The sequence below is a fragment of the Heterodontus francisci genome, chromosome 16 (genome assembly GCF_036365525.1).
Source record: "Heterodontus francisci isolate sHetFra1 chromosome 16, sHetFra1.hap1, whole genome shotgun sequence".
In the NCBI taxonomy this organism is placed as follows: domain Eukaryota; kingdom Metazoa; phylum Chordata; class Chondrichthyes; order Heterodontiformes; family Heterodontidae; genus Heterodontus; species Heterodontus francisci.
In genome coordinates this window covers 67,839,547-67,860,520 of record NC_090386.1, presented here as the reverse complement: position 1 = coordinate 67,860,520, position 20,974 = coordinate 67,839,547, and the positions used below count along the sequence as shown (strand labels likewise).

Below are 20,974 nucleotides of genomic sequence, written 5' to 3'. Positions count from 1 at the left end.
ATCACCCAGATTTTTTGCCCTGAATGCATCCCTGGTGCAGGCCTACCTCTGGCAGAGCTTAGCACTTGAAGCTAAGGCTGGTAACCGGGGCATAACTGTCAGTCTAAGAAACCTGCAGCTTTACTCCTAGCAACTGGCTGCTGGGAATGGAGTATTCCTCATGCACACCTAAGAAGAAAATTGTACCTCTCCCCGACGTCTCCAACAACACAGCTCTTCCTCAGTACTGCACTGAATTATCCACATCGATTACTATGCCTGTAATGAAGTTTGAACCCACAGCCTTTTGACTTAGATGTGAGATTGCTACTACTGAGCCATGGTGCCATTTATGGACACCTTGGTCATTTATAGGATAATTTAAATATTGTGTTTTCCCATGTAACATTCGCGCTACACAATGTCAGGCAATGACTACCTCAAACAAGAGAGAATCTAACCATCTCCCATGACATTCAATGGCATTACGATCACTGAATCCCCCACTGTCAACAGCCTGGGGATTACTATTGACCAGAAACTGAACTGGAGTAGCCATATAAATAGTGTGGCTACAAGATCGGGTCAGAGGCTAGGAATCCTGCAATAAGTAACTCAAATCCTGACTCTCCAAAGCCTGTCCACAAGACACAAGTCAGGAATGTGATGGAATACTCTCCACTTGCCTGGATGGGTGCAGTTCCAACTACGCTCAAGAAGCTCAACACCATCCAGGACAAAGCAGCCCGCTTGGTTGGCACTCTGTCCACCAACATTCACTCCCTCCATCACAGTGGCAGCAGTGTTTTCCACCTACAAGATGCACTGCAGCAACATACCAAGGCTCCTTCGGTAGCACCTTCCAAACCCGCGACCTCTACCACCTAGAAGGACAAGGGCAGAAAATGCATGGGAACACCACCACCTGCAAGTTCCTCTCCAAGCCACACACCATCCTGACTTGGAACTATATCACCATTCCTTCACGGTCACTGGGTCAAAATCCTGGAACTCTCTTCCTAGCAGCACTGTGGTTGTACCTACTCCACATGGACTGCAGCAGTTCAAGAAGGCAGATCACCACCACCTTCTCAAGGGTAATTAGGGATGGGCAATAAATGCTGGCCTAGCCAGCGATGCCCACATCCCATGAATGAATTTAAAAAAATGTGCAACCAGGCTTACCTTACTACTTAATACAGGAATTTATGATGGTTTACAGATATTATTAAATTGGATTCTGGTTGAGTAAATATTCATGTCCCAGATTTTGACTATAGAATCCTACAGTGCCGACCATTTAAAAAAATATATAAATGAAAAGTCAATTTTTTGTTGAAAAACACATATTAAAAGTGTATTAATGTTTTGGCTTACTTGCAGCAGAATGTTTACAAAGCCGATGAATGGGAAAGGCCCAGGGAAGAATTTACTTTGCTGCGAAAACTGGGAGAAGGTCACTTTGGAGAAGTCTGGGAAGGTGTTTGGAAGGATAATCAACGCGTGGCAATCAAAATGCTTAAAAAGGGTTTGTGGCATGATGTGTTTATGAAATGAGGTGTGTGACGTACAGAAAATGGGCTTGGGTGCAAATTGAACAAATGCAGTTGGAAAAACAGATTCTCAAGAGTATTAAACGTTACAACAAGTGTTGAAGAGTAAAAACTAGCTACAGATTTCTAAAATCTGAAGATTGTTTCTTTCACTCCAGGAAATAAATAACCTGACATAATTTTCTAAATGAATGTAATTAAAGTGACAATAAGCCAGGATACTTTGCTGAGGCTCTACTCCCAGTGTAGAGCTTGTGTGGAGCCTTGCTAGTCACAATGTAGATCACAGAATCAGCCATATAGTTCCAAAGTCCTCTCTCCAATCCTTGCACCTGTCTAGTAAGGTACTATACCAAGAGTCTTGCCTCACAAAATTAATGCTATATAAACTACAATTGTCGAGTTCACATAAGCTGTAGAAGGAGATCTTGCAGTTAATCAACAGCGAATTCAGCGAGATCACCAAAAACTGTGTAGAAATAGAATAGAATAATAGTGTCAAGGGGAAATATGTTTCTCATTTCCTGAAAAAGCTTTTGTGAAAAGACCCATGAAGTAAAAGCTACTTCTCCTCCTAATCTGTTCTTTATGCCTGAGCATGTTACGATCATCCCCAAATGATAGTGTCAAAATGTTTTAAATGTGGTACAACCAGCATCAATTAGTATTTTTATATTTGTTCTCAGGATGTGGGCAACACTGCCAGTTATATTTATTGAACCATTCCTAGCTGTCCTGAGACGGTGCTGGTGAGTCTTAAATTGATACAGTCCTTGTGCTGATGGCTGCCACAATAGTATTTGATAGGGAATTCCAGGATGTTGACTTAGCGATGATGAAGGAATGGTGAGTTGTCATCAACCAAAAACATAACTGGACCAGCCACATCAACATTACTAACGGACCAAAGCAGACCTTGGGTACTCTGTGACAAATGGCTCATCTCCTGACCCTTCAAAGTCACTCCACCATCTATAAGGCTCAAGTCAGAACTTTGATCAAATATTCACCATTCACCTGGATGGGTGAAGCAGCAACAATGCTAAAGAAGCTTGACACCATTCATAACAGCAGTTTACTTGATCGGCGCCCAAGTCATTGGACTGAATATCCACTCCCTTCATCGCCAGTGCATTGTGACTACAGTATGTACAATCTACAGGACACATTGCAGCAACTTCCAAGGTTACTTCAACATTAATCATTTCCCAGGACCTCAACCACTGAGGTGGACACAGTAGCAATGTCATGGGAACAACATCACCTTCATGCTCCCCTCCAAGTCACATATCATTCTGACTTGTATGTATATTGCCATTCCTTCATTGTCAATGTATCAATGTCCTGGAATTCCCCTCCTAACACTATAGTGGTGCACCAGCACTGCAAGGAATGTTGTTATTCAAGGAGAAGACCTTCTTCTCAGGGCAGGGTGGGCAGTAAATGTGGCACTGGCAGCACCGCCCAAATGACAAGAATTTTTTTTTTTTAAATATCCAAGTCAGGATAATATGTGACCTGGAGGAAAACTTGGAAGTGATAGTGCTCTCCCGTGTAATGAACCAAGGTGTAATAAACCAGGGAAGTTAGAAGAATTTTCTTTGATGTAAAGGTTAATAATTACCACAAACAATTGAAGCTGATTCAATAATCATTTAAGAGGGGGTTAGATAAGTGTTTGAACAAAAGAATTAAACAGTATAAGCAAAAAGCAGGAAAATGAGACTAGAGTGGATAGTTCTGATATGGAATGTGGGTGGTGTTGCCCATGCCACACTTATTGCCTAAATTTATTTGTTCTAAGAAGGTGGTGATGGGCTGAAAAAACTGCCTTCTGTGTTTCGATTTCGATGATTTTATGCTCCTGGAATTATCAGATTGTGGTGGTAATTTTTTAGTTATTTTCAGTTTCTTTTTTGCTGACAATTTTGCAAAGTCTGTCAGCACTCCCTCTCCATAATCATACAAGAAGAATGGTTTCATGGGTGAGGAGGGCTTTGAGAGCCAGGTGAAAAAATGATGGTTGCACTTTTGATCAGCAAAGTTTGTGTTTAATTTTAATTTAATTTTAAATAGATTCATGCCGGCACAACAATAGCATAGATGGAATGTAATAGAAGAGCATTGAATGTTTGAATGTGAACTTGGCTGAGTGGAATTTCTACAGCATATTCATTAAGCAAAAAATCATTTTCAAAGGTTTTTCAGTCACGTGATCTATAGGGGTAGAGCTGATCTTAGCAATAATACTGATGAGAAAATGAATCGCAAATGGTGATAGAAAGATATAGGGCTGAATTTTACTAGCCCTCTCCGGCATCAGGGGTTGTGGCGGGGGGGCCTGTAAAATTCTTCCAGGAGAGGCCCGCCTTGACCCCTGATGCCAAGAAGCCCCCGTTGCATTTTTACAGCAGCGGTGAGGCCTCGGTGCAGCCCTGCCTCCCCCCCCCCCCCCCCCCCCCCCCTCACCCCCAACCACACAGTGGCGGACCCATCATTTGTATAATAAAATTAATTCAGATGCGTGTTAATGAACTTACCTGGACTGGGCAGCCATCCCACGGTGATATTCCGGCCGGTGGCTGGAAGTCCCCCGCCTTCGGATCCCCTTTTGGGGAACTGAGGTGAGACACTGGTGGGAGGGGGGAGGAGTGTAATTTTCAGGTCGGTGGACGGGGGGGAGTGGAGAAAATTGATTCCATTGGCTGAGGGGATGGTGGGACAGGGTTGAAGGACAAAGATCTTTAAGTTCGGGGTTGAAAGGTTGGGACTGGCAAAGCATTGTTTTCTTAAGGGCCTTCAACCGCCTCCACATGGATTTTACACGTGGCAAGTGGGCGTCCTGGAACCAGGAAAAGCCTCCTGGGCAAAGCAGGTGGCTTCTCAGCATCCCGGGGTGGGGGAGAGGGGCTTGCTCATCGGGCACAACCACCCCCAGCACCCAACACACCACCTTACCCCCAATCGACCACCCTTGCCTCGCCGGGGCCCGACTGATTACCCCCAGCGAGGCAACCAAAACCTACCTGTCTTCCCAGCTCCATGTCTTCGGCTGGGCTACAGTCCCAGCAGTGGCCACCGCTCCCAGTGGCACTGCTGGGACTAAGAGCTGCCAGCCCGCTGATTGGCCGGCAGCTCAATGAAGCGAGACTTCCTCCCTCAAGCGGGTGGAAATCCCGCCTTGGAACAGTTAAAGCCTGGGGACCCGTAAAATGCGCGTCGGATCCCCAGGCGAGGAGGATGCGGGTTCTCCACCAACTTTTCAGTCGGTGGCCGGCTCCCGTCTGCCCAACGTGAAATCCCGGCCAATGTTTCAGAATGCATTCGTGGATTCAAATGCAATTCACAAGCCATGTGTGCTTTTCTCTTGTAGCTTTACAAAGTTATCCAAAATATGTCACCCTGAATTTGTCACAGCCTTGTAACACACTCAGTCAGCTGTAGGTCTTGCAGTGCTCTTCAATTGATTTTTTTGCCAAATGTGCAGGATCTATAACACGACTGAAAGAAAATTACTTCCTGTTTGTGAGGTGTGAGAGCTTACTCCATGTTTCCTTTGCTTCTGTCTGGTAAGGTCCTGTGGGAGTGCAGGATTACTGGATTTGCCGTATAGTATTGTGTGGGTGCACAGTCTCCCTATTCTAACTCATGACCCATAGTTAGCAAACTGTTGCATTAAGTTCATATGCTATATATATATCACTCTTCTTCGCAGCACAGAGCATGTTTTTAAAATTGATAAAATTTAAAATATTGAATGACATTTTATTTACACAGATGATATGAAACAGGATGAGTTTGTTAAAGAAGTAAAAGCTATGAAGAATATCAACCATCCAAAGTTAATCCAGTTATATGCCACTTGTTCGATTGAGGAGCCTGTTTACATTGTCACAGAACTCATGTCCAAAGGAAACCTACAAGAATACTTACACGGTTAGTATTTGAAATATGGGAAAAAGGCAGGGGAATTAGAGTAAGTGGCAAGCTCTTTCTGAAAGCTGACACAACCACAATGGACTAAATGGTCTCTTTTTGCGCTGTAAGATTTTGTATATGTTTCTACATGAACAAACTTTAAGCCAAATATTTTGCTGCATGATGATGAAATTCTCTATCCTCCCAAAGATAAAAAAAATCATTTTTTTAAAGTTGGAAAATATATTTAAGTACGATTTTATTTGGATGCAGTACTAGATATTCAGAAACCTCAGTAATTCTCTCACCTGGCTATCTGTGCTTTAAGCTAATATTAATGACTATCTATTAGATTGAGTCTACACAGAATTCATTTTAAAATCCTAACCATCTGATCCATACAATGCTTTTGCTTGTGATATACAGCTTGGAAAATTTAGCTGGACTCGCTAGTAATGGGGGGGGGGGGGGGGGGAGGGGAATTTACTGAGAGATGTTGGTTTGCAAAGTTAGCAATTGCCATGATTGAGTGAGTAATGAATGTGACTCAAACTGACTACACTTGGCTCCACTTCTGAATTTCATCCTGCTTATGCAATATGTGGAGTTATTACAATTTTAAAGTAAAGGTATATGCAGTAATATGAGTCTTTATTTTAGGGGTCTTCTATATTGAATCTAAATTTTTTGGAGACAACGAATCCTGTGGAATGAGGGCCCTCACAGCTCCCTGGCAGATTAAGAGTCTCTAAACTGGGCTTGCACAACCAAGGCTTAATGCCAGAGACAAATAATTCAGATTTTGATCCAAAGAGAAACTTCCTAGTAGATAAAGATATGTTATTTTCACTAAAGGGAAAGGAACAGAAATTATGATAGACTAAAATATTGAACATAAAAGTGAGAGCAACGTTTTTTTGCCACAGGTAGCCCCGTAACATAAAGTGGACTGGTTTTCCTGCCAGGACTACCTGGCAACCTGGTTTGCTAGGTTTGTGGAACCTGAATGCATTTCTGCTGGACAGCTGCCAGGATTTCACTCCAGGGGAAAATTCACGTTCCTGAATTCCACTACAAATGCCGTAGACTTTTATCAGCTTGTCCTAGGAAGGTAAATACTTAGGAGGAGTAATAACTGGCTGCCTATTATCCAGTTCACTGAAAAAATGGCCAGCAGGCAGACAAAGTTTTTTTAAATCTGCTGCTCGCTGGCCACCTGAGGCCTGCCCAATTCGATTTTCCCAGCATGTGATTGGCCCTGGTTTCCAGGAGTACTCCAAGTGCATCTCATCACTTACACCAGTGTGCTCCACCTCATAATTTTCAGAGCCATTCTTTTATGAGCTTTGCTAAGCATATCAAGGATAGAAAATCATTCTGGTGCCAATGACATTTCCACTTTCAGTCCTTGAATGCAATATAGGGCTTGAAAATTAGATGTGAAAATCTCCTAATTTCAGAATCCCATTTCTTAATAGTAAAGAGAAGCATGGCTGAAAGAATGTGTTCAAACTCATTACAAGAATGGAGAATACAGTGAATGTTAATAAGGCTGGGAGTAGGAATACTAGTGGGAAAATACTTTAGATTAAGTTTGTCACAGAACTAATTTAAACTTCTAACTCTGTGGCTGTGGATATTGCAATATGTTGTTAAGCCACAACTTTGCAGCGAAGTGCTTTAAAAAAAGACAGATTTCCGGCTTCACTTCCCCATTTACCAGGTTGCGGAAGGAACTCCGGTTTAGTCCTGTCACTGAGACTTGGCGGTAAGGCCATATGTTTGCAAAGTTAAAATATTTGTATTATGTAACATTTTGATAAGTTTGAACTGGCTCATCCTGCACAATGTTTACTTCCAATTTTGACACTATTATGTGCTATGATTAAGGGTGCCTGGGGCTGATGACATTTAAGTGTTTTCTAAACCACAGGTAGCCTGCTATGAACTGAAATCTATATCCTTATACCATGAGGGGAACAGCGCCCCCACCAAAATCTCAAGTTGGCCCTCTATGAGCTCTCAATGAGCTCTTTAACAACCTTAATTGGACTTATTTGTGAATCAGGCAGGTTTTTAGGACTGGCCTTCCCCTGCCCTGACGAAACTCACTGGCGACAAGAATGGTGACGGGAAACCGGCACGCCGGTCATACCGCTACTTTCAGCACCCGTCCACCACCATTCCCCGGTGGGTCCTAAAAATCAGGCTCCAGATGTAGTACACCTTAGATGCCTTAACCACCCGCCGCCCCCCCCCTCCCCCCCCCCCAACCGGGAAACTGGATTGACACCTCATTTGAGATAGGACCCTTACAGTAATCAGAGAAGATTTTGATGCCATCAGTCTAGATTGGATCCCAACCCAGTCCCAGGAGTGAAAGTGTTGTAGTACCTAAGTTCTTGAGATGCTGATTTTATAATCAAATTACTTTTGTAGATGTTTATGTTTGAGAATTTTGTTTCTAGGTGATGAAGGTAAAACATTAACCATGACTCACCATGTGTACATAGCTAGCCAAGTGGCTGATGGAATGGCTTATTTAGAAAGTCATAAATTTGTCCACCGGGATTTGGCTGCAAGAAATGTTCTTGTTGGAGAAGAGCTTATCTGCAAAATTGCAGACTTCGGATTAGCAAGATTAATCCGGGTAAGTGACAATCAAACACTGCAATGCAGTCTGGAACTTCCTCAGTACTACATTGGAATGTCACCCTACATTATATGTTGAAATCCTGGGGTGTGTCTTAAGCCCACAATTTGACTAAGAAGAAAAAGTTCTGACACTGATACAAACAAACACTTCACAAACAGTTGGGTAATTTTTGTCTTCAGTCCAACAGCCAGTTCCATAGATGAAGGGCCTATGATGCCAGAAGCTGTGTTTGCGTTCCCACCCCTGTTTCTGGGCACAAAGCAGGGGGCAGACCTGCGCCCACAATATGACTGGGTCAGACCAGCTAAAGGGAGGGGTGAGGACTGATGAGATTGTGGGGAAGAATGCTAGGGATTGCAGGTTTCATGGGAAGGAATCTGCTGGTTGTGGCAGAAGATTTGCGTGAAGAACCGTGGGGAACATTCCTGCTCTTCCTGGCCCACAAGCAGTCCTAATAAAAAACACATACTCGCTTGATCCAGCTGCTCCCGTCTCCCTTCAGTTGTTCGGATTCCCAAGCCTATGAAAGCACTTAGGGTGGTCAGAGAGCTTTAACCTCCATCTATACTATGCTACCCCTGATCTTCTGGAAGCCTGATTAAAATACCTCGAAAATGGGACACAGAAGTGCCACGCAACCCACTGCCATAAAAATGGCAGGCTCACCCACACGGCACATGCTCACTTGCTACTAGTAAAATGCCAGTGGCAGCAGAAAGAGGCCATTAATTGGCCACTTAAGTGGCTTTATTGGCCACTGGGCAAGAGGGCTGTCCTCTATCTTCCCTGCCACTGGTAAAGTGGCATAATGGTGGGAAGACAACAGGCCTTCCCTCGCCATTTTATGGGCCTCCTCTTTTCCCAGCCTGTTCCCAGAGGGCTAGTAAAATCCATCCCTATATGTTTATAAAATACTGCTTGCTAATCTTTTCTGTTAACTTCTCTTTCTCTCCCATATTAATTTTATCAATTCCCTCCTGCACTTTCCATAATCTTCCTGGTTATTAATTGAATTTTGCTCCTGACATTTGTTATAAGCCTCCTTTTTCTGTATAATTTTAACTTTTGTTTCCTTTGACATCTTTGAATGCTCCATCTTTTTCCTTCAAAGGAATGTGTCTCGTTTGTACCTGAACTAAATCTTCCCTGAATGTCTTTGCTAACTCCATTGCTGCTTATCCTACAATTGCCATTCAATCCACTTGTACTAGGTCCTTTCTTAAATCAATGAAATTAGCTCTTCCCCAGTTGAGCATTTTTACCTTTGATATTTTCTGGTCTCTTTCCATAATTACTATAAACCAAATTATGTTGTGGGTGACTGTTAGTTAGGTGATCTCCTCCTGCATCACAATCCACATGCCCTACTTCATTCCCCAGAAGCAAATCCAACACTGCTTCCCTCCTTGGTGGACTGGGGACATATTTACCGAAAAAGATCTCCTGTACACTTACAAGAATTTTCTCTAAACGCAAAAGCAAAATACTGCAGATGCTGAAAATCTGAACTACAAACAGAAAATGCTGGAAATACTCAGGAGGTTAGGCATCATCTGTGGAGAGAGAAACAGAGTTAACATTTTAGATTCATGACCTTTCATCAGAACACAGTTCTGACCTGAGTACTTCCAGCATTTTTTTAATTTCAGAATTTCCTCTCCTTCCCTACACTTAACACTGTTTTTCTCTGTCTATATTAGGGTAATCGATGTCTTATACTATTTCTTTAAAAATCCAAAATATAAAGATTATACTTAAAGTAAGAAAGATACAACCTCTTAAAATCTACTAGGTTTTGAGATGATCGATCTCAAATGGCCCTGATCAGACAGGAGTGGTCCATCCTCATTCCAAGAGTGTTCTAATATTCTATGCTTTAGGTTTGTCTAATGAACATTAAATCACTCATTATATTATGAGAACTCAAGCCTGCTTTTGTGCCTGTTTGTCAATCAATTTCCCTGTCTCAAGCCATCTGATGTTTCCTACACATGCCATAACAAGGTTAGAAAGAGATAATAATGCCACCATCCCATAACCATAAGATAACTACAGTATAATGTCTTCTGATGTAGATATACAAGAACGGTTGCACAAACTGCTGACAATAACAACTTTGAATTTAAAAGGCATGTTCCACTGAAAAGCATACAAAAAGTACTTTTCTCACATAATGTATGTGAAATGCTTTGCAATATCTTGAGAGACATTATGAAAATCCATGTTCTTTAATTCTTTAAGATAGTAAGGCATTCTTTGGTCATATAATGATCTGTGAAAATAAATATTTACAATGATTTTTTGAGTTGGAGGAGCGTGAAACCAAGATTACAGCCAAAAGTTAGATGTTGTGGTGATGTTATTAGATTTTCGTTTGATATAAAAATCTAGGTAAAAGACCAAAGCATATAGGGCAAGACACAGCCATGGTTGAAAAGATTAGATGATGAGGTATATCAGAATGTAGTGATCAGGTGATTCCAAGCTTTGGTTTTAAAAGTCTGTAGTTTGTTGGAGGGAGAAAATTAAGAAAGGTAACGAGTTTGAGTTTTGCGGTTTTCAGAAACAATGGGCTGAATTTTACCAGCCCCTCGACGTTATGGGTCATGGTGGGGGGGGCCCATAAAATTCTGAGGGGAGAGGCCCACCTTGACCCCTGACGTCACGAAGGGCCCGCCGCATATTACCAGCGGCAGCGTGACCTCAGTGCGGCCCCTTCATCCAAATATTCAAATGAACAATAATAAGATACAAATGAACTTACCTGCTGGCGGTGGCCATCCCACGCCGATTTTACAGCCACTGAATGCAACCCACGTGCCTTCGGAACCCCATATGGAGTTCCGAAATGAGAAACTAGTGGGGAGGGCTAAAATTATCAGGGCGGGGGAGGTGGGGAGTGGCAAAAACGAACGCGATTGGTTGAGGGGATGGTGGGAAGGGGTTGAAGGTTAGAGGAAAGAAAGTTTGGCGGGGGGAAGGTTGTGATGGAAACTTTAATGTTTTTGAGGGGGGTAGGACAAATAATACATGGATTATTTATTGAGGGGGTGGGAGAGGGGATTGGAAGTGGCATAAAATTTTATTGCAATTTATTTAAAAACCTGCCATTTCAAAAATTTAAATGTAAGTGAAGGACTTGAAGCCCTTTAAAAATGTGCCAGCGCCTGTGCAATGGCGCCAGACGCCGTTGCCGGGGACCCAGCGGCCGTTTCACCCCCTCTATTTAAATGAGCCCCCATGGGTAATATTGCGAGGGCTCGGCGGTGGCACTTCATGTCGGAAGTGATAAAATTCAGCCCATTGAGTTAAAATAGGTTATGGTATGAGGAGATAAAAACAGAAAATGCTGGAAATACTCAGCAGATCAGGTTTGTTTCAAATTTCCAGCAGCCACAGCATTTTGCTTTTGTGTTGTAATGGTACAATGAGTCTTGATTTCAACACAGGAAGGATGCAATGAAGAGGGAACTGTGTATAGAATAATTTATTTGGATTTTAGGAGGAATGAGAGAGGAAAGTTGAGAAGAGCAATGACCATAATAGTGTCAATAAAATAGTTATCGTTGGGAGAAGTTTTGATAAAGGAAGAGAGTTTGAGAGCTAAAGTTGAGAAAGAGTGGGCAAACAGGTGAGTATCTTTAAGTTCTGCACCCATTAGTTTTATTTTGGCAAATCCAGGAAACATTTTGTTTACACTGAAGCATGATTTTATGTGCCATTAATGCTTATGTAGACACAAAGATCATTCTTTTTGCATCGGCAGTAAAGTGTGGGAAAGAGTATAGACATGCGGTGTAAATTTGACTCTGAGTGATGGTGTAAAATGGGCACAAAAATGATTCACCCACCAGTTATACATCTCTCCCAGTTTTCATTTCCATTGAAGTCATGATTGCCCCCAAGCTAACAGAACTCAGAGAAGGGAAATAATCGCTTTCTAAAGTATTTCATGTATTTGTACTTTTCTGGGATAACCTGCCAATCCAACATAGATCACATCATGCATGTTGCATATAACACTGCTTGCCTTTGATCTCACCATTCCTACACTCACGACTTCAGTAGCAGTTGTCTGTACTTGCCCCAGGATCGACAGCATTATTGTATGTGGGATTATGAGTAAGTGACTTACTCAGCATTTTCTTGTTGCGCAATGAAATAAAAACACAATCAGCTTTTCCTTTCTCCTGCCCCCACCTTTTTGGTGGCTAGAAGGAGGATTGAGTTGAGAAAGATAATCCCATACTGAATTGTTGGACCTTTAGTGATAAAGGTACACAGCATGTACCTGCCTTCAGCATCCATTCACAGTGACTCTTGAGACCAGTTCATTCAATCGGGTAAATTGTACAGATTCAAGGCCTGCTTGGGCCTGCAAAAAAAAACCCAACCCGAGCCTGACAGAACCACATCTGACCCGGCCAGAGTCCTTCCATTTTTTCCCGCGCCTGACCTGACCCGACCATCAGTTAACCTACCTTCCGTTTTTCACTTTCTTGCTGATCTGCACAAGCTTAAAATAACTGTAACAAAACCACCTTTCTAGTCCAAAAATTAAATTAACATGGAAGCCACTTACCTGTGATAGAGCGTGTCCAACCCAGCCCAACCCAAGCCCAAATGTCGGACCTGGAAGTGCAACCCGACCCGACCTGAACCCAACACATGTCATCGGGTTTGGGTCGCATAGCAGGCCTTTAGTACAGATGCATGCCCCCGGTATGGAAACTTACCCGCTGGGAGCCTATATCAGAAAAGTGCAAGTGCATGTCCCACGATTTTCCATTTGTTTGGAAAATTTATTACTCATATGAAAAATAAGATAGAAATGGATAAAATTACTCTTCATATTTATAGTTATAACAAGTCCGTTGTTTTCATTGAGCAGGATGACGTGTATCATGTCCGTGCTGGAACCAAAATACCTGTAAAGTGGACAGCACCAGAAACGGCAAATTACCAGAGATATTCAGTAAAGTCAGATGTATGGTCTTTTGGTGTTCTTCTGTATGAAATAGTGACTTATGGCAAAGAACCTTATGAGCGTAAGTAAATTAAAAATTCTAAGGCATATAGCAAGCAAGACTGTGCATTGTTTTTATAATTTAATTTGATATTGCAGGTATGACAAACAAGGAAGTTATGGATCAAGTAAACCATGGGTACAGAATGCCTTGTCCAAATACCTGTAACCAAGACATGTATGGAATAATGCTTAGGTGCTGGAATGAGTCTGAGGAAAGCCGACCATCATTTAGTACTCTGTTGGATGAACTCAATTCATTATACACTACATATTATTACAAAAGCCAAGACCAGGCTCAAGACCAAAACTCAGACCAAGCTCAGTGAGGACAAAGCAAATATTGCTGCTACTGGTGAATGCTAGATGGAACTGTGCATGAATTAACTCTTAAAACAATACTTTGTGGCAATGGAAATTTTTTCTTGTCTTTTGTTACAATAGCTCACTTGACAGTGAAATAATTGCCTCGAAATTACAGTTGACAACATCGGAGGGAAAGCTTATAACATTGGTATATTATTCTGTGCAGTATTCCATCAGGGGTGTCTAGAACGTAAATGAGAAGAAGTCTTTTAAAATAGCAGAGAAGGGAATGTCGTACAAATACATTAAGCGCCTGTCCACTAATGTGAGTAAATTTTAGCCTCATGTTCATAAATATTATTAAGCACTGAGAGAAAAATAATTGGACAGCTAAAGGATATAAAAATACATCTACAATCTAAGATTTCTTTAGAGGAATACAGTTTTCACCAGCATCAATAACTGCATCGTTCAATACCTTTTAACAATCTCCAGATCATGGCCGTTCTGTGGTGGTACCAGAAAAACATTTGTGGCTTTCATGCGCATGGCTAGTTCCTTAAAATTATATTAGGCTAGAAATTACTGTTGGCAATATTATTGAGTGAGCTAATTGTATCGTGTTCCTTTGTCTGTTATTTTAACACAGGTGGTATTCTGTTTAACCAGGTTCGCACTTCTCCTAAAATAGAGCACAGAAGAATGTCATACAAACAGTAACATCTAGGCCATTGTCTGTTTTGACAACCTGAAAATATTTTTATTTCTAAAACTGAATAGAGCAATACTGTTCAAAGCGTTTAAGAAGCCTTAGTTCCTGAGTTTGCCAGCAATTCAATCAACAATGGAGTTATGCAGATTCTAGGGAGATGTAATTTTTTGGGGGCTGCTAAAGGAAGCTTAAGACTTGTAGACAATTTCAAAAAAAGGAAATATAGAATTATTGGCAAAACACCTTAAAAAAAGAATGCAGTGCAAAAAGTATTTGCTGAGATATAACTGACATATTGGCAGAGACAGTGCTCCATCTACATATTTTTGTATAAGCCAAACAAATATAAATAGGTACTCAAGGGTAAATTTTACACACTGCTGCCAGCTTGCGATCACATTAGACTAGGGCACAGGTTCAAGGAAGGGCTAGAACACCATTGAGCAAAATTCTACATTTAGCATAGCTCCATGCCAGGAGCGAGGCCTCACAAAATAATTCTTTTATTTTACAATCCTAACCTAGTTTTGTCACAAAAGTGTTGCCACGTTGCCTCCACTGGGTGGGGGCAGAACAGTAGTGCTCTGAAAACCATCATTCTAAATTTACTACCCCATTTCCAATTCACTCCCCTCCATAAAATAACCATAAAACAGAAGAAATAGGAGCAGGATTAGACCATATGGCCCCTTAAGTCTACTCTGACATTTATCATCATGGCTGATCTTCTACCTCAAGGTTTTAGGTGGGGAATCTCCATTAAGGCTTACAAATATGGTAGCTATGACATACATAGGACCCCAATGCAATTTTCAGTCAGAGACAAGTGGAATTTGCATCACACACACTCTTCACCCATTGGTACTTGGCATGAGTGACCTAGGAGCAGCTTCTGAAGGGATTGCAGAGCCAGGAGGTCCCACTACTGGTTCTTTTGATGCCTCACCCTCAACTGATTGCCTCCTTCCCCATCTAAGATTTGACTTCCAGCTCAGCTCCAAAGAAGAGGCAGGGGATATTTCCCTGCTTCCCTAATCGGTGAGCTGCCTGTGAGTGCTGGTTCGGTGCTTACTAATCAGATGCAAATGAGGCTTAACCACCAAAAAGGCTCGGGCCTCGTATTAGAGACATCAAGTGATCACTACACACATCATATATCTGATGTCCACTGATAGTGAAAATCAGTCCCAATATTATATTTCTACCTTCTATCACTTGCACTGCCGAGACCATTGTGGTGGCTATATGGTTTTTATGACAAATCACTCCCTATTCCTCTGGCATTTTGTTATCCTTTGAGCATCTCACTTTATTCCATCCCTCTCGCCTTCCATTTAATATCCTCATTCTCCACCATCCACCCCAGTACCATATTAAAAAAAAATTCAAACCGAGATATCTTCACTGCTTTCCTCCCTCAGCCTCTGCACCAAGTGGCTTTCATCCTTGGTGATTTCAACCTTCATGTCAATTCATCATGATCTTTCTCCTCTGAGCCCATTATCCTCCTATCTTCCTTTAATCTCTCCCTCCATATAAACTCCCCAAACCATATTCATGTCCACCCCTTGACCTTGTCATTTCATATGGCCTCACTACTCCCATTGTGTCAATCACAGGTAAGGCTTCTCTGATCACTTTGTTGTATCACTCTCCATTCACATCCCGCTTCCCCCTCCCAATACTACTTTCTCTTGCGTCCGCCCTAGCAAAAATTCTCTCTTAATTCACTGACGACTGACTTTCAATATCCCAACTGTCTAAACTCTGGCCCTCCATTCACCATGATATTTCTGTAGCTACCAATCTACTCAACCCCACCTGCACCTATTCCTTTAACACCTTAGTCCCCATTAAAACCATTACTCTGTCTCTCTCACCCTGGCTGTTCCCCCCAGTACAGCCTGCAATTCCATTCCCTGGAGTGCAAGGGACACAGACTTGAACGGGTATGGCAGACGACTGGTTTAGCCATTCACTGGTAAATCTGGCTGTACCCTAAAAGCAGTTTTGACACCTGTTCTTGTCTGCTAAAACTGCTCTTTATTCCAGGATCATCCTGGAATGTTAAGGTAAACCCTACTTTCTTAAACCCCACTCCCTTGTCCGCTCCATCCTCACCTCCAACAAGTACAAGGACTTCTTTGTTATTGATTGAAACCATCCAATCAGCTGCCTCTGCCAGTTCCCTCCCTTCCACAAGCCCACTGGGCCAAACTTCTTCAAGTTCCCTGCTGCCCTAGCCCTGAACTCGCATCTTTCTCCAGTTTCTCCCCTATCTCTCCTCATTGCTTCTCCAAGCTCATCTTGTCCATGAGACTCACCTCCTGCTCTCTCGAGCCTATTCCTATTATCTGCTGACCACCCAACTTCCCCTCCTGGCTCCCAGGATAGCTGATATTGTTAAGAGTTCTCTCTCCTCAGATACTATCCCCCTCTCTTCAAAAAAAAATCCTTGACTCACCATTCTTGTAAGCTACCGCCCCATCTCCAACCTCCCTTTCCTGTTCAAAGTCCTTGAATGTGCTGTCGCCTCAGAATCTGTGCCTATCTTTTCCTGAACTCCATGTTTGAATCCCTTCTATCAGGTTTCCACCTCGTCACAGTAAAGAAACGACTCTTATCAAAGTTACCAATGACATTCTGTGTGACTGTGACAAAGGTAAACTATCCCTCCTCATCCTTCTCAACTGCCTGCGACCTTTGACGCGGTTGGCCACACCATCCTCCGCCAATGCCTCTTCACAATCGTCCAGCTGGGTGGGACTGGATTTGCCTGGTTCCATTCTTATCCATCCAGTAGTAGCTGGAGAGTCACATGCAATGGCTTCTCTTCCTGCTCCCACACCTCTACCTCTGGTATTCCCCAAGGATCCACTCTTGGTCATTTCTTAATACCCATCTACGTCCTGCCCCTCAATTATATCATCTGAAACACTTTTGGTTTCCATGTGTACACTCAACAATACTTCACCAATGCCATCTCTCTCAACTGTCTCTAAATAGTAAAGCTGCTAGTCCAACCAACATCCAGTACTGGATGAACAGAAATTTCCTCCAACTAAATATTGGGAAGACCAAAGCCATTGTCTTCAGTCCCTGCTACAAACCTTGTTCCCTAACCACTGACTCCATCCATCCCCCTGGCAACTGTCTGAGGCTGAATCAGGCCTTTGAAAACTTGCTGTCGTGTTTGACCCCGAAATAAGTTTTGGACCACATATCCGTGACATATACCGCCCATTTCTACCTCTGTAACATTGCCCGATTCCACCCCTGCCTCAATTGATCTGTTGCTGAAACCTTCATCCATGTCTTTGTTGTTTCTGGACTTAACTATTCTAATGTACTCCTGACTGACCTCCCACAATCCACCCTCCAGAAAATGTGAGGTCATCCGAAACTCTGCTGCTGCTGCTGCTCTTTGTTGCTACTTTTACCAGATCAGCTGTCATGGTATGTCACTGTCGTCTATCTTGCGTCATCCTCACACTTCCATCAGCAACTGCTCTGTGGTGTCCATAATCCTAGGTCAACACCTCTTTCTGCTGCCTTCCACTTTACCCTCTAGAAGAGATCTCTGTAACTTTTCAGCTCTGATCAAATGGCCAAAATACTGACATTTTCTTTTCTGGATGTCACTTGTTAGTGTTATTTTTGCTCTTGCAATTTCAAGCACCTCTTCATTTGTCTTATGGTCTGTATAAAAAATTTTAAGCATATGTCTTAGCATCCACATTTCAAAGGCCTCTATTTTCTTCCACAGATCTTTACTTATTATCCAGGTTTCTGAGGCAGACAGGAAAGTAGACAGAATGTAGCATCTTATGAGTTTTTTCCTTGTTAAAAGCTTGAGTTTTCTTGCAGTCAACACATCCATCAACATCACGAAATTACTTCTGGCTATCTCTCTCTTCTGACTTCGGCATCATATCTACCATCTTCTGTTAGCCTTCGTCCAAAAAAGACAAACTTATCTACTTGTTCCAGTGTGACACCATCCACTTCAATCTTTACTCTGGTTTCTTCTAACGTATTCTTTCTAACTACCATTGTTTTTGTCTTTTTGGTGATCATACTCAATCCATATTCAAAACTTCTAGTTTTACTTGATCTACAATATTTTGTAGGGCCTCTTCTGATTCTGCAAGCGCTGTGTTGTCAGTGTACTGCAAGTTCGTTGTGTTCTTGCCTCCAAAAAAGGCTCTGGATAAGTCTCGCATCTTTACTGTCAATGTTACATTTCAGCAACACATCTATTAGCTTTTGGTGATAAACACAATTGAACGCTTTTTCATAATCTATAAATATGTAAATGATCTTGATAATTCTAGATATTTATTGAAGATTGTTCTTAGATTAAATATTCCCTCTCTTGTTCCTACTCCAGATCTAAATCCAGACTGTGTTTCACCAATTTATGCTTCAAATGTGTTATTATTTCTTTCTATTATGATTTTAAAGATCACTTTAATGAGATGTCTCATTAAGCTTATAATTCTGAACTGATTGCGCTCCACTGCTTTGTGTTTCTTAGGTATCTTAACAAATAATGAATGTCTCAAGTCACTTGGAATATATCCTTTGGTATATATTTGATCACAAATTTCTGCTATCGCTTCTAATTCTGCTTCTCCAAGGGCTTTTAGATGTTCTGTTGTTACTTCATCTATGCCTGGAGCTTTTCCGGTACTCAGCAATTTCAATGTATGATTTACCTCTGATATCGTAATGTTTGGTACTTCCTTTGCTGCTATATCTTGAGGACTCCCTCAATTTGAATCATTGTACAATTCACTTATATATTCTGCCCATCTTTTTGCTACTTTTTGCCCTTTCAAACAATATTTTACCATCTTTGTCTCTTATGCTCTGTTGTTATCCCTTTCTTTCTGTCAAAGATTTCACCTTCTAGTACATAATTCTCATTTTGTGATTTCTTTCCAGCTCCAATACTTCATCACACATCTCATTACACCATTTCTCTTTAGCCTGCCTACCTGTATTCTTTATTTTCTTTTCAATTTCATCACACTCAGGTGTGTTTCTTTTCTTTTTCCTTTCTATCATCATTGCTAATATCTGATCTGTCATCCACTCCTTGTCTCTTTTTCTTTTCCATTTTGGTAATATTTCCTTTGCAGTATATTGTATACTGTCTTCCATGTTTTTCCATTTGTTTTCTATTTCTTGTTCTGAGACCTCTGTTTGTTCTATTTCCAAAATCCTGAGACATTCATACTTGTTTCTGACTTTGAAAGTGACTGCCTCTCTGATGTTCTCATCCTTCAGCATGTCAAGGTCTAAGTGGTCGCACATCTTTTTCTTTATTAGTATTTTCAGTTTCGTCTTAATTTTTGTCACAAGGAGACAATGATCTGAATTTATATCCATGCCGGGATATGTATGAATGTTCTTTATACTGTTTCTAAAGCATTGTTTCACCATCACATAATCTATTTGATTTCTATATATCGACAGGACTTCTCCAAGTATGCAAGTATGCAGTCTTCTTTTTGCTTGCTTAGAAAAGGTGTTTGCCACCATCAGATCATTTTCTTGACAAAATTGTATCAGTCTGTCTTCTCTTTCATTTCTCGATCCAAGGCCATGTTGACCAACATGCATTCCTGATGTTCCTTCATTGACTTTAACGTTTAAGCCGCCCATTACAATTACCACATCATAACCCTTCAGGACATCACCATAAAAATACCTCAATATCCTGCTCACTGTGATCTCGTGTTGGGGCATAAACTTGTATGATGACCAGATCAAAAGGCTTTCCTTTGATCTTAATCATGATCGCACTTTCTGAAATTGGCCAGTAACCTTGAACTGATGTCTAGTATCTTTTATTTACTAGGATTCCTACTCCATTCCTATGCTTCTCACCTCCCGAGGAGTAAAGCACATGATTCTTTTTGTCCATCTGACCAGATTCTAACCATCTTACTCCTGCAATTCCTAGTACGTCAATCCTAACTCACACCGTTCCATTTATCCATCACCAGGAGCTTACTGACCTATGTTGGTGCCCAGTTAAGCAACACCTTGATCTTAAAATTCCTATCCTTGTTTTCAAATCCCTCCATAGCCTCGACCCCTCACCCCCATCTCTATAACAGGCCTAAAACTCTCAGATATCTGTGCTTCTCCAATTCCGGCCTCTTGAGCATCCCCAATTTTAATCACTCTACCATTAGCGGCCGGGCCTTCAGCTGCCAAGAGTCTAAGCTCTGAAATTCACTCCCTAAACCTCTCCATCTCTCTACCGTTCCTTCCTCCTTAAGAATCTCCTTAAAACCCACCTCTGACCAATCTTTTGGTCATCTGCCTTAATATTTCCTTATGTAAATCAAAGTCAAATTTTGTTTGATAATGCTTCTGTGAAGCATCTTGGGACATTTTACTACATTAAAAATGCTAAATGAATCCATATTGTTGTTTTTGAGTGTTGGGGATCCATTTCATTCCGAACTGTGCAAAACACTATTTAGTCTATCAAAGTGAACTTGTGCTATGTAAATACAAAACAAAAGGTGATAGATCACAGTAACTAAAGGTAACATCTCAATGTACAATATTGTCCAATCATGTTCCTGATTATGCTAGGAAATTCTGTACTGCACTTACCATTCACTCAGTGTGATCTATGTTGTCTGTCTTTTTATCACAGAACTTTCCAGACATCAGGGCTGATTCAATAAGAAGTAAAATAATCCTGAAGTGCGTTAGCACACTGTTTGGTTACCAGTAGGAGGTTCCTTGACAGTATTTGTCATGGTATTTGGGAACAACACAATGGAACAATGTTGAACAAT

The 20,974-nt window shown here is 41.5% G+C and overlaps 1 protein-coding gene across 1 annotated transcript in view; it reads left to right on the top strand.

The window, feature by feature from the left end:
* srms (src-related kinase lacking C-terminal regulatory tyrosine and N-terminal myristylation sites) overlaps positions 1–14,181 on the top strand; it is a 69,596-nt gene extending 55,415 nt beyond the window's left edge. The window contains exons 4-8 of the mRNA XM_068048335.1: positions 1,363–1,507; positions 5,310–5,468; positions 7,919–8,100; positions 12,998–13,154; positions 13,232–14,181. Of these exons, the coding sequence (XP_067904436.1) occupies positions 1,363–1,507; positions 5,310–5,468; positions 7,919–8,100; positions 12,998–13,154; positions 13,232–13,461 (873 nt within the window). The 3' untranslated portion in view covers positions 13,462–14,181. The remainder of the gene's footprint in view (positions 1–1,362; positions 1,508–5,309; positions 5,469–7,918; positions 8,101–12,997; positions 13,155–13,231) is intronic.
* Positions 14,182–20,974: the final 6,793 nt, after the last annotated feature.